The sequence below is a fragment of the Artemia franciscana genome, chromosome 1 (assembly GCF_032884065.1).
Source record: "Artemia franciscana chromosome 1, ASM3288406v1, whole genome shotgun sequence".
Classification (NCBI taxonomy): domain Eukaryota; kingdom Metazoa; phylum Arthropoda; class Branchiopoda; order Anostraca; family Artemiidae; genus Artemia; species Artemia franciscana.
In genome coordinates this window covers 27,884,599-27,902,124 of record NC_088863.1, presented here as the reverse complement: position 1 = coordinate 27,902,124, position 17,526 = coordinate 27,884,599, and the positions used below count along the sequence as shown (strand labels likewise).

Sequence of the window (17,526 nt, the reverse complement as noted above, 5' to 3'; positions counted from 1 at the left end):
CACTCAAAGAGAAAGCGACCAGGACAAAAGGAATGTTCGATTAGCAATCAACAAAGCACCGGGACACAGGGAGTATAAATGACGACCAGGACACAAGTAAAAAAAAAAAATTAACAAAACTAAAAAGAAGGTAAAAAACTACAAAAAAACTAAAAAGAAAAAAAAACTAAAAACTAATAAAAAAACTAAAAAATCTAAAAATCTAAATAAACTAAAAAAGAAAAAAAAACTAAAAAAAGAATGTATATACAGACCGGTACACCGGGATACAAATGACGACCGGGACACAGGGAATATAAATGACGACCGGGACACAGGGACACAACTACAACGGGGACACCGGGGGAAACAGGGGGATATAAATGACGACCGGGACAAAAAAATTAAAAAGAAAAAAAAACTAAAAACTAATAAAAAAACTAAAAAATCTAAAAATCTAAATAAGCTAAAAAAGAAAAAAAAAGGAAAAAAATAAAGGAGAAAAACAAAACTAAAAAACGAATGTATATACAGACCGGGACACCGGGATACAAATGACGACCGGGACCCGGGACACAGGGAATATAAATGACGACCGGGACACAGGAACACAACTACAACGGGGACACCGGGGGAAACAGGGGGATGTAAATGACAACAAAGCTCAAGGGCAATCATTAGAATCATGAGGTATAGATCTGAATACAGATTGTTTTCCCATGGACCATTATATGTTGCATGTTCAAGAGTCGGTAAACCTGACAATCTATTTATATGCAAAGACAATGGGACAGCAAAGAATGTTGTATATTCGCAAGTTTTACGTAGTTAAAACCATATATATATATCTATCTATATTCACAGGTGGGACATAGGGACACAACTACAATGGCGCGTAACTATTATGGCGCGTAACGACTTACGCGCGCGGGGGGGCTTGGGGGGGGCGCGAAGCGCCCCCACCAACTAGTATGATAATAACAATGCTGCAGTAAAGGTAGGAAATGAGGTCAGCAGCTGGTTTTGTATTAAATCAGGAATTAAGCAGGGTTGTGTTCTATACCCTTTTATACAGATAATTTTGATGGACTTTGTCTTAAGAAGTATAAGAAAGGCAATGGGAGAACACGGAATCAAATGGAAAGGAAAAACTTTCCTGGACTAGGTTATGCTGATGCTTTAAGCATCCTAAATAAAAGCATGAGCAAAATGAATGAGCTTTTAGAGGTTTTGCAAGTTCATGGTGCTTGAATAGCTTTGTAAATTAATATTAAGAAGACTAAGTTCCTAAGACTGGGAATAAGTGAAGATGGAAAGGTGATGTTGGGTAACGAGAAGATTGATCAGGTGGACAGATTCACTTACCATGCTAGTATTATTAGTAAAGATGGTGAGAGCAGTGAAGATGTTGAAAGTAGAATAGCCAAGGCTCAGGATGTTTTTTCACAGTTAAAAAAACCGTTTGGAAGGCAAGTGTGCAAAACAAGATTGAATATTGGAAGCTACAGTGATGACAGTAGTCAAATATGGTTTTGAAGCACGGGCACTCCAAAAAGCGGATGAAGACTTGCTAGTTGTTTTCCAGAGAAATTGCCGACAGGTTGTTTAGAGTTCTGGCTGACTTTACAGAAGCCTGTATGAAAAGTGAGGTTCAATCCTGCTTTCGGGGCTATAATGAGAGAAAGGTTGAGATGGCTAGAGCATGTTTTGCAGACGAAGGATGACAGATTGCCAAAGACTGTCTTTTTTGGCCAACCATCTAGGGCTTACCAGAAAGCAGGTCGTCTTCAGCTGGGGTGGGAGGCAGGGATCGGTCGCAGTCTCTTTGTTCACCATTTTTTTGGGATGTAGCATTTTTCACAGAATTTGTCAGTAAAGTCATTTTTTTGTTCATGTTTTGAGCAATTTAGTAATTTATTAATAATGACTTCTTTTATTTTAATAGTGGCCGCTTAAGGTCAGGAAAATGCTTCCCTTCCTTGTTCTATTTGATTGAATTGGTTGGAAATTCTTAAGGGGGGTAATAAAGCAGTTGAGAACCTATGGGTGGTGTATGGAAAAAATTCACCCAATAAAGGAATGTATAATTAAAAAGATATTTTTAGTTTGTTCTACAGTTTGAGTTTCCAGTTATTCTTTTCCTATAAGGTACTAGCTATTAAAAAAAAAAAAAACATTGTAATTCCCGACATGGTGCATATTTTAGATGCTCCAAGTTTTCACTTTGTTCATGATGGTGGTAATAAGGCAGTAAATTAATGGATAGACATAATCTTATTGGGGCATACTATCTTACATGAATAGTCTTGATCAAGCTTTACACATGAGAACTCTGATGTATATTTCTGATTACATAATTCCTTAATGGATATTTTTTTTTTGTTCTGCAGTGTTTACATTTTTGTGTTGTTTTCTCTGTTCTTTTTATTTTATTATTGAATGAGCTCCTTAGTGTGGTTTTATTTTCATTGAGTAATAGACTGCTGCTACTACTACTACTTTTGTTGCAATTAGCACAGATTGCATTCTCTTCTTGAATAGGAGTAATATATCAGTCATTTTTTTTCTCATTTTTCTGGAGGAAAGAAAGGATTCCTTTAGACTGAAGATGAAGGAAAAGAATTTCCCACATCCTTTCCCCTCTCTTGGTATATATATATATATATATATATATATATATATATATATATATATATATATATATATATAGTCATTTTACTTTTGTCACTCTAATTGAAGGACACTGGGATTGTAATGAATAAGGAATGACTGCAAAGAGAAATTTGACTCTTATTTCTGAAATTAGTGCAGACTCAAAAATGCTTGAACAACCCAACTGATTTAAGCTTGAACTGCCCTGATTCAAGAATGGCTTCTGTATCTCCACAATCTTCTTTTAATAAGATTTTTTTTTTCATTCCCATAAAGAAAATCATCAGAATGAAGCAGTTAATATGTACTTCATTTATTCTTGAAATAAAACCAGTCATAAAAATTCTATAGTTTATACTATTCAGGGTTAAATGATTTTTCTTGTAGTAAATACCCATCCTTGGTAGCAATCCTGAAGGGAGCCCGAAGTGTTCTATGAAAGTTATTTTTCCAAATATTTTGTATGAATTCATTACCATTCTTTGGGCCTGATTACCAGGGAACATTGGCATTCCAGTTGGTCTTATAGGAGTTCCAGCCTGACCAAGGATTTCTGCTTCAAACCTAAAACAAAGAAAGGCCTATATCCCATCAAAATGAAAAAAGATGAAAAAGACAAAATGAAAAAGACTTATTGTCAAACATACATCTCAAAACATGAAGCAAAATATCTAAAAGATTAAGAAAGTTTGCAAGCCTGTATTTTTTAAAGTTAACAAAAAAACACCAAAAAGCACTAGTAATCAAGAGTAACAAAAAATATACAAATTTTCAAACAAGATCCCTTTGTCACAATGGTTGATGGTGAGTCTGTGCTTGAAAGCACAAGGTTCTTGCCAATATTGGGCACAGCAGATTTTCAGTTAAATTCTTTTTGAAGAACATAGGCAAATGAAAAACTAGCACTTACGTATTATTTGTTACATTCTAATGAGCCTTCTTCATTTAATCATAATAAGTAAATTATTGGGTACACAATAGGTTAGAATATAAAGATTTTTCAAAGTGTTGAGGGGATAGCAAGTTTTTTACAGTTTTTTTTTATTTTTTGTTTAGTGAAGCTACAATCACAAGGTATATTTCAAGGTCAATGAGGAGGTGCATTCTTTTTTTTAAGAAAACATAAACAAAAGCTATTTTTCAAGATATGTGGAGGGTGTTATCTTCACCCTTAATCGGTGCCTCTAGTTACTACCAAATTATCTGGGTAATCAAGACAAACTCAATCAACTCAAAATTTTTTGAGATCAGAATTCAATATTTAGCTTGTTTAATTTTTTCTGTCTTTATATCTGATCAAATATTTTATTCTTTGCCTTTATTTGATGCTTTTGTAACACATGTTTTTGTATATTTTACATATGGTAACTATGATAATAATATTAATACTTGTTGAGCTAATTAAGAAAGCAAAGTCAAAATGCAATACTAAGAAATGGTTATAATAAGAACTGCTATTTTCCATAGCATTCTTGTCTACACTGTCTTTTGAAAGAGCCCATTTAATTTCTTAATACTAACCTTTTCATATGTCATGGTTGCTACCATGACAATTGCAGCCACTCGAGATATAGCCCCCAAGAATATATTTATCTATTCTTTTTTATAACTCAAGATATAAAAAGAAACTATATTCTTCATCTAGCATTTAGCATCATGTCAATTGTGGAATAATGAGAAAGTTTTAAAAACACACCATTTAAAATGATTAAAGAAATGGATGAAAATGGAGGAGAACTTGGAAACTTTTGTTAATAAATACTTTCTAATTATTACAAAAAAAAATATTATTAAACTACATTCTTGTAGGCTTGTATTTAGCCTAAGCCTACGTTTGATCCTATTAGAGGGAAGGGCAAATTCAATGTAGCCAATTCTGTGATGAAGGGCAGGTAGAGCATAAGTTATTTTGGTAGTTCACAAAACCTTACATTGCCAGCAAGTTCTATCACATTTATGAAATCTTTATTAATAAGTAATCACTAAAAATCATAAATAAGCTTCAGCTTTAATCTTCTTGGATTTGAGCTAAATCTTTCCAAGACATTAGGGATTATTGCTTCTCGTTTGATTTTTATCCTCTCATTTCAGCCGTTTATTTCCAGCTTTTTTAACCACCTACCTTTCATCAACTGTGTATTTAGCCATCTAGATTTTTTCCACTACTTTTTTCAGCCATATCTAGCATAAATTCGAAGTTCTAGAGTGGGGAGTTGACCCCCCACCCTCTGTACCGCCATGCCAATGAGCCCCCTTCATAGTATATATGACCAAACTTTCTATAAAAACTTTATATGCCCCCCATGGTATAACTCAAACCCTTGTCCTGAGGGCTGTGGTGGAGATGTCATCCTGAAAGACATAATTTGCAGACCATTCAACTACTCTGAATAAAATGGGTACCTCAAAATTTGGACTGGAAGTGCTTGGGGAAAAAATGGGCATGCAGGGGGGAGGGGCTATTTGCCTTCCAGTCACTTTAACCTATTAAAAATGGCACTAGCCCTCTCAATTTACAATCAAATGAGCTTTTTTGAAGTTTCTACAACAACTCCTTCTATACAAAGTGCCCTAGTCCAAAGCCAAAAGCTAAAAAAATATAATACATTGTGCCAACATTGTTCTCTACTTAGGTAGCACTATTGTACTCCCTATGATAGCCTTTTTCATATTATTTTTTACATTTTTGTTTCTATTAGACCCCATCATTATCTATATGCTTCAAAGGGACAATTTCCAGGGGGGTATTACACAGGGAGGGTAGTTTCTGTGAAGGAGAGTACTTTCCCGGGGGGAAGGGTAAACTCCAGCCACTGTTTTGTTTAATCTGCAATAGACTATAAATAAAAGACAAATAATCTGCAATAGACTATAAATAAAGACAAATTCAACTATTTTATTATCAAAAGATTGGCACATTTACAGTTACTTTTTGACATAATAATAAAAAAAAAAAGATTGAGACATTCGTGGTACATTTGAACAAGCTATTTAGTACCCTCTTCAAAGAATGCTGCTTCAAATAACTTCAGATGATCCTTGACATTGGTTGAAATTGTGTACCTTCATGTCATGTCTTTAGTTCATGAAAAAGATATAAATTATTGGGTGCTAAGTCAGGGCTATACAGTGGATGATCAAAAAGATCCCATTGAAATTGCTCAAGGAGCTATTGAGTTGTACCAGCACTGTGTGGAAGAACATTGTCATGGATCAGAAGAACTCCAGTGATAATTGCATGGTTGCCAATGGTCCTGCTTGCTTTCTACCACTCATTTAGTATCTGTAGAGAGCAATTGCAGGTTGAAAAGTGACCTGGAACCAGTTATGGTTTCTAGAATCACAATAACTGCAGCTGTTTATTGTGAAACTTTATGTCATTTGTAGAGAGCCATTCAAAACAAACAGTGAGGAAAGCTAACAACTAAAGTTGTTCTGATCCATGACAATACTGGTCAATACACTGTTGGTGTAATTCAACAGCTTCTTAAATAATTATAATAGAATATTTCTGATCTGTCACTGTATAGTCTGGACTGGGTTAATACCAGATTTGACAGTGTATATACATTGACAATTTTTAAATTAGCCAACCAGCCAACCATAATATTCTTTATAACAAATTTTCTTTGAACCCAGCTGGACACAAGGAAACATGTAAAGAAAACATTTCTTGCTCCATAATATGTAGAATAATCATAGTTAACAAATTTTGCAGGAAGAAAACCTTTCTTCACTTCTTCCCTTATCTTTCTAAGAAATTCATGAATTTCTTAGAACCTATATATTCACAGAGTACATATCTGTAGTCCCCCCTAATATGCAAATATATATCCAGTTACACTGTGAAACTAAATATAATATTAATTAGCATCACAAATAAGATTTATCTCCATTTTGCCACATGGTGGATGTCTGTCAAGACTTAACACCCAGCAACACTTATAACATGACTTGGAGGGAAGCACTGGTAATTATGTGTTATACTGACCACACTGCTGTTCTTGATCTGTTTGAAACCAGTTTCTCTGTTTACACTTGGAGAAAATCAGCTTATCCTGAGTGAGATAAACAACTATTTACATATATTTTAATTTTGGTAAAATTCTAGTTGATTGACTTTTGGCTATCTTGGAAGGGGGTTAGGTTAAGAAAATAAAACTTTCAGGGATGGGTCTAAAGGCTTAAGTATGTATTGGGAAGGTATTTTAAAGTACCCACCTCTACTCCTTCTCCCTCCTGAGGGCTCTGAAATTTGTCTATATGACAGGTCTATACCTATAGAAATTTTGATGAAACAAAATTTTTCCTTAATTTTCAGTTACCAGTTGCCTTCTCTCTGCCTTTAGTTCTGAAAATGCAATTCCTGTTATTTGAGTAGAATTCTGAGCCATGTCAATGTTTTTTTCTTTTCAAAATTTAGGAAATGTGTTTGCATATCTTTAAAACCTTATAAACTGGGATTGAGCAAAGTTGTGATGCTGAAAACAATTTTGTTGTACTTTATTCAGGCAGAACATCTATTTTGCAAGGTTTCACTTTTATAACACACATGTTTTTAAAGGTCATTAAAGGTTAGGGCCCTCTAGAGGGAGAAGGAGTAGAGGTAGGTACTTGAAAATACCTGCCTGGGACATACTTTAGCCTGTAGACCAATCCCTGAAAGTTCAGTTTCCTAACCTAACCCCTTTCCAAGATAGCAAGAAGTCACTAAACTGGAATTTTACCAAATATTGAATATACAAAGTTGGTTAGGTATTTAATAGAATGTGTTCTGGTCTGCCTGCTTTCTAATACACAAGTAACAAAACACTTTCAAGCCAACTTCAAGGATCATTTGAAATCATTGGCAACTATATTCTTTTAAGAGGGTATTAAAAAACTTGTCTCCTGATATGACAAATGTCTCAATCTTTTTGGTGATTATGTCCAAAATCAAGAAATCCTTGGGTGATAAAATTATTGTTTTAGGCCCTATATGAGCTTGTCATGAAGGGGGAGGATAAAGTTAAGTGATTTGCTTTAAGGAACTATAGAAATGGGCTGTTTTAACTTTATGACCATTTACAGTGCTTCTTTCTGGAAGGGCTGACCACTAAACTTTTAAAGTTTCTTTTCCATATTTTATCCTTGTTTAGCTATTCAAGAAAAACCACAGCCTAATGAAGGTCCTATTTGCATTTCAAACACAATGAAGGCTTATTTTACCTTTCCATTTCATCTTGCATTTGTCTGGTTTTTTCTGAATGCATGGGAGTCATTTTGATAATGCTTTCGTGGATAACAACTGATCTTGAACGTTTCAGTACAAAGTTAAAGTCGATTTAATCTGTCTTTTTTTAGTGCGTTTGCAATTTGATTTTCTTTGCCTTATGCTTACAGTGTTGCCATGTCATGACAAGAGCGAGAAAGACCAATGAGAGAAGATGTTTCAATTTTTCACAGTAAAAATAGAAAAAAAAACAGAAAAACAAAATAGATCAATGATTTTTTAGCTTTTTCTTTACTTACTCCATTCAAAACTAACATAACTCTGGATTGGTGGCAAAGCCTGGTGTTGAAAATCTTAAACAATCTCACCTCTGTTCTTCATCGTACGTCTTTGCTGGTACAACTATTCCACTACTATAACTAATAAGCTACTGCGTCACCAATGCCACTGAGGCTAAAATATTAGTGTCTGTTTTTTGTTATGAGCTCATCCCCAGTCGTTTAGATACGAACTGTTTTTCATTTGGCCCAAGGTGATTGGACGAAAAGGATGATCTGTAGCAATCTGTCATCCTTTCTCCACGAAACGTATTTTATCCATCTTAGCCTTTTTAAATACAACCCTAAAATTCAAGATAGAGCCATATTTTTCGTAAGCTTGATTTTTCAAATGCAGTTGATCAGTTCAATGCATAAAAGAAATTGTATATTGAACCTCTGGGGAACATTTAACGAATCTTTCTCTACTTTTGCAGCTTCTACACTTTAAAACTATACGTGACCACTGTAATCATTACAAATTTCAATATTCTAATCTTGGGTGCCAAGCCCTGATTATCAGGTAAATTTCTTTTTCTCATAATTTATTATTTCCCTTTAAACTTATTCTCCCTCAAACACCGGCACCGGTTTATATAGTTTAGGCTAGCTAATTAAGAACAGAAAATTCAGTGAGACAATGAATCTTCTGCTTATCCAAGCACTAGGCCAGTTTCAATTGCTTTGCCTTCTTGCAGATTTTTTAATAGGTCATTTATTACGGGGAAATATGCACTTGTGTTATCTTGCAATAACTCCTGGAGCGGTCAAAATGTCAAAGGAACACATTTCCGTTTAGAAACAACCATTTTCAATTTTTTGTGATTTAAAGCAGTCCATTCTTGTAGTTGAAATTAAATAGTAAGCACTTTATAGTTTACTGTGTCTATACATATTCTTATTAGCTTAGGTTCAAAGCTTTGTAGTTTTGTCTGATTTTTGTTTTAGGAGAGTTACTCTTCTAATGTTAATATTAGAATAACTCTAAAGGGAGTATATTCAGGATACGGTTTAATAACTAAATCAATTTTAGAAGTATAGATCGGAGATCCCGTTTGGATGTATATGTGCAATACTTTTCCCCTAGCCTAGCATCAAGCCTAGCAGTCTGAGGTGGAAATCGAATAATATTGTTTCAGAGATATCACAAATATGAAATTATTTTAAGATTGTCCTATACAGCTTTTGTATTATTGTGTTCCTTTTCAACCCCCCTACATTGTTGGAAGCAATAATCGTATCCCATCATCGGTGCTATGGCGAAAATTTGCCCCTTCCAAAACATCAAGCACTTGTAGCTGTTATTCAAACCCACTTATCCGAAGATACGGGCTAATTTATGCTGTTGAAATAGCCTATATAAATTACGCAGCCACCAAAGACTTTATCAAAAAGAAAAGTTTACTGCCAATTTATGTGTTTTTAAGATTATAAATAGAGTGAAACTATCGACAAGTACGATCAATGCTAAAGGATTGAAAGGAAACATAAAAATAACATTTTTAAGATAAGAGCACCAGTTCTGTAAATATTAGAATTAAGCCGACTTTTAACTTTAATTACCAGAGATAAATGTTGTTTTTGGTAAACTATTGAGGTAAACATTTTTTGGTAAATTTGCAGTGAGTTTACCAGGAAAGCCTGTCTTTTGTGGATAATCTGCCTTTTTGAGTTTACGTTGAGGGTTTGGAAGAACGGTGTGAAGTTTCTCTTTTAGCGGTAGTCTGCCTGCATTACGTTGTGAGTTTGTTGAGGAAGTGTAGTGCCCGTCTTTTAGTTATAATATGCCTGTTTGCAAATTGTGCCGGGAGGTGTAAAGCCTATCTTTTAGGTGCAACAGAACAGTTTAGTGAGAATTTGGCAGTTTACTTATATTAATATTTTGTGTGATATTGAAGAATTCATATATGAGGGGCAGATACTAAGGCTTGTGAAGCAGAGTGTTTTGCCTTGTATGTTTTATCATCCAACTAATTCAAGGAAAAGACTTCTCGTCGTGTCTTGATAAATTTGGTTGTTAGATTTTCCCTTATAGCCTTCACACATCGGTATTTTCTAGATTTATTTCGTGTTTTTAAGATATGCTTTAAGGGGATTTATATCAAGACGAACTACATAAGTATGAAAATTTCCCGGATATTCACGATATTAGTTGAATATCACATCGCAAGTAGTCATAGTCATAGTCAGTTGAAAGTAGTCAGAGTTGTTTCAAGAAGCCGCCGTCACACGTAATCTTAGTCTTGGTCATAAGTAGTCACAATAGCAAACGTAAGTAGTCGCAGTTGTAGTCATAATATCAGTTGCTATAGTATTGCCCTTGAAAGTTTCAAATTAATTCCTTTACCAGCTGCTAAGATATTATATATAAGGCTTTTTGACAAACTTGGATGCAAAAAGTATATTTTGTTTTAGTTTAGTTATGCTGTCGACATTCTCTGGAATTTCACCTCAATACTTTTAACCTTTCTGGGCACATCCCGGGTCAAATATTCCCCTATTTTTCAATGATAAATCCTGCATAATAAAATTGACAAATTTCATAAATTGCATTCTTTACCCATGAGGCTTTTGAGAGCATGGCATTCTCAAGAAATAATTGTTGGACCTTTTGAATAAAATGACCTTCCAGAGTTACCGTTACTTTTCACGGAGGGGTTATCTAAAAGGAGAAGGGAATGCCTGCTACCCTCTGATCACTCGGAAACACTCCTCTAAACACGCTATTAGATTTTAAACCCCAGCCAGCCATTAGATGTTGCTAATACGCCTTTTTGACGACAAATCCGCATGTAGTGTAGTTTGAAACTGTAGAAAATTCTTCCTAATATTTTCTAGAAATTTTGCGCCCACATTCTTTTTGGAAACCCAAGATCAAATAATGCCCTTTCCCCAATGACCAGCCTGATCAAAATTTTACAGAAATTACAACCCTTGGCCCAGATGCTGTGGGGGATCATGTTATCATCAAAGACATTGTTACTTAACCTTTACACTATTAAAAACTGCTATTTTAAGATTTTGATTGAATCTCTTTCGAGGGAGGTCAGATAGTCTTTTGACTACCATAAATTGTCTTCTTACAAGTGGGTTTTACAAACTTCAATAAGTGTCAAAGGGAGGGGACATTTAAAAAGGACACGGAGGACTGGTTCCCTTTCAATCATACTTCAACTATAAATAATAAAAAAAACAGCTAAAGGCATTAGCAAACAGGCTTTACGCTAAGTAGAAGAAAAAACGGTTTTGTAGATGAAGTTTAAACACAAAAAAGCCTTCAGCTTTTGCTCTTATTTTCTTTTAGCTGGAGCCTATTAAAGAGTGAACTCCTTTTTAGAAGCAATTGCTGTTAACTAGGATAGTGTGTGGCAATTCTATACAGGCTGAATATGATTTCCTTGTGTTTTCAAAGGGGAAGTGGATGGGAGCGTCTAGTAAAAGGTTTGGATCATAGTAATTCCAATGGAAATGTTTATTTCAATTTATAGCAATAAAACGGAAATGACACCAAAATCGTAGTTTCTTGTGGTTACTTGCATCTATTTTAATATTGTGCAGACGAGTTCACATTGAAAAGTGTATAAATATAAGATTTAGTTTTCTAATAAGCCTCTAAGAACCTCTCTAAAATTTTTTGGGCTCTCATTAATGTCAAGGGAAAAAGGCACATTATTGATAACTAATGCCCAAGCTGAGATAAAATTTTCCCCAGTTTTCAAGATGGGTAACTGAAAACCCCCAACAAGAGGTTTTCAACCATGGTAACTCCAGCGCTATATTTTGTTCTCTATTCACTAGTTCTTTTTTCAGATCCCGATAAATTTGTTTTCATCATTCCTTTTTACTTTCAATTCAACAAGGATAATATATATTATTTCTAAATATGTGCAAAATGGTGATGATTTTAAGCATAAAAATAAATTTAAAAGGGCGTTTTTAATTTTTGGTTACAATTGGCTCAGGTAGGCAGGCTTTTTACGAGATTTTAACTGTTGCTGCAACTATGATCAGGCCCTAAATGGTCTTTTCATTCATTATCCATCCAAAAATGTTGGTAACACTTCTAGATCTCATTTCTGAGGATTTTGATGTGATTCCAATACTGGAGCCACTCCTGGCTGTAGCTGTCCTTGGAATAGATAAAGCCCCTCTCCCCTCGAATGAAGATCAGACCTCAATGAAAAAGAAGAGACAAAAAAAGAAGGACGGTCAGGAAGACGTTTGCACACTTTAGTATACTTTTTGTTTATTTTGTGTAGTGTGGATGAGCAGAGAGCTAACTTAATTAATCAGCCAACTCATCAAAGCCAACTGGAACCCATCTATCTTGTTGATCTGGTCTTGTCTTTTGCGTTTGGCCCAGACCTTCCGAGGCGGTCTTCTTTGTTGTTTCATATGTCTTTACTAGAGTTTTCTACAGTATGTTACATTTCCAAGTTATTTCTGAATTAGACTATTAATCAATTTGATATATAATTAATAATTATTAATCAATTTGAAAATAATTTGTAGAGATTTTGTTCATGATTTTTTTTTCATTTTGAAGCGGAAAGAAACTGAGCGTAATTGAAGATTAGGAAACTATATTCTCTGGCGTACCACAGGTATATCTGAATTTTACGGAGGGCTTTATCCACAATGGTTCAGTAAAGCTAGAAAGCTTTCCCAGACGTAAAATCCACTCAGTTTTACCTACGTATATCTATCACTAGTTTACAGGCTCTTTGGGTGCCATCAGATAATGAATGTCGTCTCCGTACTAAGGAATAATGTAATTCCAAACATAGTTTGGTAAATTAACGGTTACCTTCGTAACCCTTAAGAGTTACTTTTTAACTCTCAAGGGAAGGCTGGATAACGAATAAACAATATTTTAGACATGGACGAGGGATGAAACAGTAAAATGAACTACTTCTCACGCGTTCCGAAAGTATTGTCAAATGCCGAAGCTTTAAAGAGGGTGGGATCGAAGAGGACGGTATGCCAGCCTGCTTGTGTTAGATCAACTCAGGTGATGAATTGCTTATAATAACAGGAAAATACTGATTTCTTCCTCAGATGAATAGTTTATTTGAAAAAGTAATAACTGAAATTGATGTGAAGGTAAAATCCTGTGCAGCTGTTTTACAAAAAAAGGAAATTTTTAAACATTAATAGAATATTCTTCTTCTTCTGTGACATTCTTCCACTGTTTCAGTCTAGAAAAATAGATCAGATTAAGACTAAGGTATTAAAAAAGGTTTCATTAAAAACAAATAGAAGGTGATCCAGCTTCAGCTTTGTCTACAATAGGCACTGATTATTAAACTGATTATAGGCACTGAATCAAAGATAGACCCCCTGTAAGCCAATGTAAGCCAAGTTCAAAGTGACAGTGTCTGGTCAATACTGCCGTCAATCAAATGGATAGAAACTGTTTCATTTTTACACTTTTCTTGAAATAAATTGATGACTTTCCACTAGCAACTTTTTTTAGAAGCGCAATAAAAGATACTGTTGACGCATAAATTAATACAGTGACAATGATGGTCTTTCTTTGATGATTCAAGAAATGCTACTGGGCTTAGCTCAGTAGGCTTAGCTCAAAACTTCACAAACAAAAAACTAAAAAAGGTCCAAGATAAGGCTTTTCGAATATAAAAGCTAGAATAATTATGCATTTTTCAGCATTTTCTTCTTCTGAATCTACTGCATATTTCTACTTCAGCATTTTCTAACTATCAGCTGCCATAATTAATTTATAACTATTTATAGAAAAAATGTGCCCAGCAATATGTTTTGTTAGTCTTAGAATTAGTGATGACGATTTTTTACTTTGGATTTCTTAGAAATTATTCCACAAAAAATGTTTCCTTTCATATTAGTACCTAAACAATCCTGCTGATTGTACACGGGTTTAAGTGCTTACACTTAATAAAGCTAAAATTAGAGCTTTTACAGAAATATGCCCAGAAAAATCAAAATTCCAATCATATATGAATACTCTGAGATAATGGACGTTAATATACGTCAATACCTTTCCATATAATATTATTGAAATTTGAATAGGGAGTAATGCATCGTTTACGTTATAATAGTTATGCTTGTTTTTTGTTTTCTGCCCTTAAACTTCTCACTTATATATCAGCATACAAAAAGCTCATTGTGCACCTTAATTCTCAGTATTGTTGACGGTGGTGTGTACACAAAGTTGACACATCTTAGTATCCAATATATTATAATAATATACATAATTCTAAGAAGTTATATCAATGAGCTCCCAGACATTCGTGGGTCCTAAATTGTTCCTGATGTCAAATCTACAGCCTAATATGATGGAACAAATTAATAGTGACAGTGAGCGAAACGCAACTCGTTGGGCAGAGATTTATTTTTTTTTAGTAAATTTTCATGAATAGAATATCAAAATATTTATTTAAACATTTAGTTTTGCATTTACAATTGAGGGTTGTATCTCTGAACCCGTAATATTACTCCATAGACACAAAACATCTATCATATTGTCTTTAATCACAGATTTCCTGTGCTTACATATTAACATAAATCAGTGTGGCCCATCAGGAACATCGGTAAGGAGGGAAGTCATTAAGCTACCGCCTCCCCTGAATCCAAAGATTTTTTTTTATACTTTCATTTGTTTTTCTTTAAGTCGTCTATTTTTACCGCTTATTTTGGGACAGAGCCTGAAAAACTATTTTACTTGCCAAACAACAATAATAATAATAGCAAAAAAAAAACTTTTGCCATCTCCTCGGTGATATGTTATAAAAAACACAAATATTTTCTAATTTTTTCCGCTAGGAATAAATTTCCCGGGTTTATACTCTGCTCAATGGGGAAAGGCAGCATTGCAAGGAACCTAAACACTGACTCACGGTTGCTTTGTGTTATTTCCTTCTAAAATCTCACGATTTTTGTAAATTTATACATTTTTTCATTAGATACACAATTCTTGTCAATTTTCATAATTAAGATAGCAGTGTTTTCAGTTGCCAAATAAAAAAGACAAAGAAAATCTTCAGAAGCACTTCTGATACACCAGGAATTTTTAATTGTAAAGTTTTCTTAACGACATTTAAATAAGGTGATGAAAACATTTTAAATAGCAGTTTTTCTGTTTCATTAGCTATCGATTCTAACATAACGTAGCTTACCTTCCACTTTTCTTGGGCAAATAAAACCTTTTTGTTCGTGTTTCTGAAGAATCGGTATCATTATCCTTGGAGATAGTAAACAAGTGTTTGTTGTGGAAGCTTGGTGGGCTAATTACGGAAATGCTCTCTTTGTAAATATCTTCTTCTCTGGCTTCACACCGACGCTCAGAAGATACGGGTTTGAAATATCTCAGGTGATCATCGTTATCAAAACTTGCTGCGCCATAGCTGGCAATAGTCCTACGGTCGAAAAAACAATATAATTTTCTGATTTGTTACATAAATCAAACAGTTCATGGCAAAGCATGGCTAAAAGTAACCTAAACTCCAAAAATGGAAATTAGCAAATAATATATCAAAAGAATTTGCATATATATATAAATTTAAATATTGACTAATACATTCCTACTATATAAAATTCTATATTTTTTTAGGTTCACCATCAAAAGCTAAAAGTCTGAAAATATTTGCCAGATTTTTGATAAGGGGGGTAATATCCCCGAAAAGGCAAGTGATCCGAATCAAAACCATACCATTAGATTCAGCATATTGGAGAACTCTACTGTAGGGGTTGCATATACGAAAATGTGGAGTTTTGCTTTTTTTCCCAGAAGGAAGATCACTGAGGCATGTTTTGGCTTGTTTTTTGTTTTCCCATGGAATGATCGTATTTAACTGAAGAAAATGAAAGATCAGGAGAGGACTCGTTCGAACAGAGTGAATATTTTATTGCCCTTTTGAAGTATGTGAAAAAATTGCGCCATGGAATAATGACGTTTCTGGCTTTAGTCGTCATCAGACTACAATTTTGCCCCAAAGAGAACCAAGTATCTATCGTTTAAAGATTCTGATATAGCCATTTTTTTGAGAAACATCAACAAAAAGTTTTAATATTGCCAGCTACAGAAAAGATAATGCTGTCCGGTGGCCTATTCATTCCTGGAAAGACAAATTTAAGCGTGCACAGCGAGGGTTTGAAGATAGGGCCGCCCACGAAAGCTTGTCATGAAAGCTTCTCTAATACAATGAAGGAGGAAAAATATAAGTCCAGATCTTGAAAGAGAAAAATAAGAAGACAATAATTTTCTTTAAATCGACAAAATAGATCCAATCTTAATTTTCATTAACAACTAAGGCTTACCGTCAAAGGAAAATTGAATTCTGAATTGAATTTTCAGTTGTAAGTAAAGGTACCCACAGTAAAAGATTTTGGATAAAATTTGAGAATATTTTCCCAAATTGGACAAGGTTTTATCCCAAAAAAGTATTGTTTGGCCAAAAAATCTTTGCTCTTTGCGTATTGAAGGTCAACACACTAAGTGTTTTCCTTCTTAAAAACTGTAAACCCAAAAACATTTTCACATATTAACTTTCTAAAACCGTAATCAATTTATAACCGTAGATTAAAATAGATGTGATTCCTAGACACAGGAATGTTCTTGTGTGTAAGGAGTCTTATGAAACAGAGAGAAAGCAAAAATTTGCCACAAGGAGACTCATATATTCGAAAATAATCCAGGTCTTTGGAAAATAAATGTCACATTTTCACTCTTGTGGATATGATATTCGTGTTGCGGAACAACATTACTGTTTTTGCAGCTTTTGATCAGTGGTTTGTAACTCCGAAGTGGTAAGAGATGGAAACTCGAATAGTTTCCAAGGTATGGGAATCACGAAACGGGAAAGAAAAATTCTAGTAAAGTTTTCAAATTCCCTTTGGCTTTTAAAGAATTTTTCTATTTCCTCATGTTTTATATGGTGTCAAAACAAAACTATCCTAGATGGCAAAGTAAACTTTTTCGGTAAAATTCAAGGTCATACTTATAGTGCTCTAGTTTTTTTTAGTAATTTTGGAGAAGTCGATCTCCAATCCCAGTTTCTGATTCTTTGGGCTTGCTTATGAAACTTTTGAATTGATGCCTGTTGTGTTTAAATTGAGAAAAGCCATGAATAGTACAAAAGAGGAAGTGAAATTTCTTAGGCATAAAATTGCATTCTTCACTTTAAAATAATTTCCGAAGTTGTCATGACGTGTCAAATATTTTGACACCCTAGAGGTAAATTTTTTTCCAAACAAGGCAGAACTTTCCTCCATCGTGGATAAAAAGATCTTTTAAGAGCTGGAACTTCCATTTTTTCAAGAAAAAATTCTTCGTGTGACTTATTCTATTTTGAAGCTCCAATTCTACGATATACCGTAATTTTGTTTAAT

General features: G+C 34.1%; 2 protein-coding genes across 3 annotated transcripts in view; both read right to left on the bottom strand.

Moving 5' to 3' along the window:
- The window catches only part of LOC136027915 (RNA-binding protein 42-like), a 92,807-nt gene extending 84,792 nt beyond the window's left edge, over positions 1-8,015 (bottom strand). Inside the window, exons 1-2 of one of the 2 annotated variants that reach the window (XM_065705361.1) lie at positions 7,840-8,015; positions 3,108-3,195 (exon numbers count right to left, since the gene is read on the bottom strand). In XM_065705361.1, the coding sequence (XP_065561433.1) occupies positions 3,108-3,195; positions 7,840-7,892 (141 nt within the window). In that variant the 5' untranslated portion in view covers positions 7,893-8,015. The remainder of the gene's footprint in view (positions 1-3,107; positions 3,196-7,839) is intronic. The other variant, XM_065705352.1, reaches the window with a different exon arrangement.
- A 5,191-nt stretch (positions 8,016-13,206) lies between these two features.
- The window catches only part of LOC136027903 (cell adhesion molecule Dscam2-like), a gene marked incomplete in the record, with an annotated part of 166,776 nt that continues 162,456 nt past the window's right edge, over positions 13,207-17,526 (bottom strand). The window contains 2 exon segments of the mRNA XM_065705338.1: positions 13,207-13,358; positions 15,315-15,554. Coding sequence (XP_065561410.1) covers positions 13,304-13,358; positions 15,315-15,554 — 295 coding nt within the window.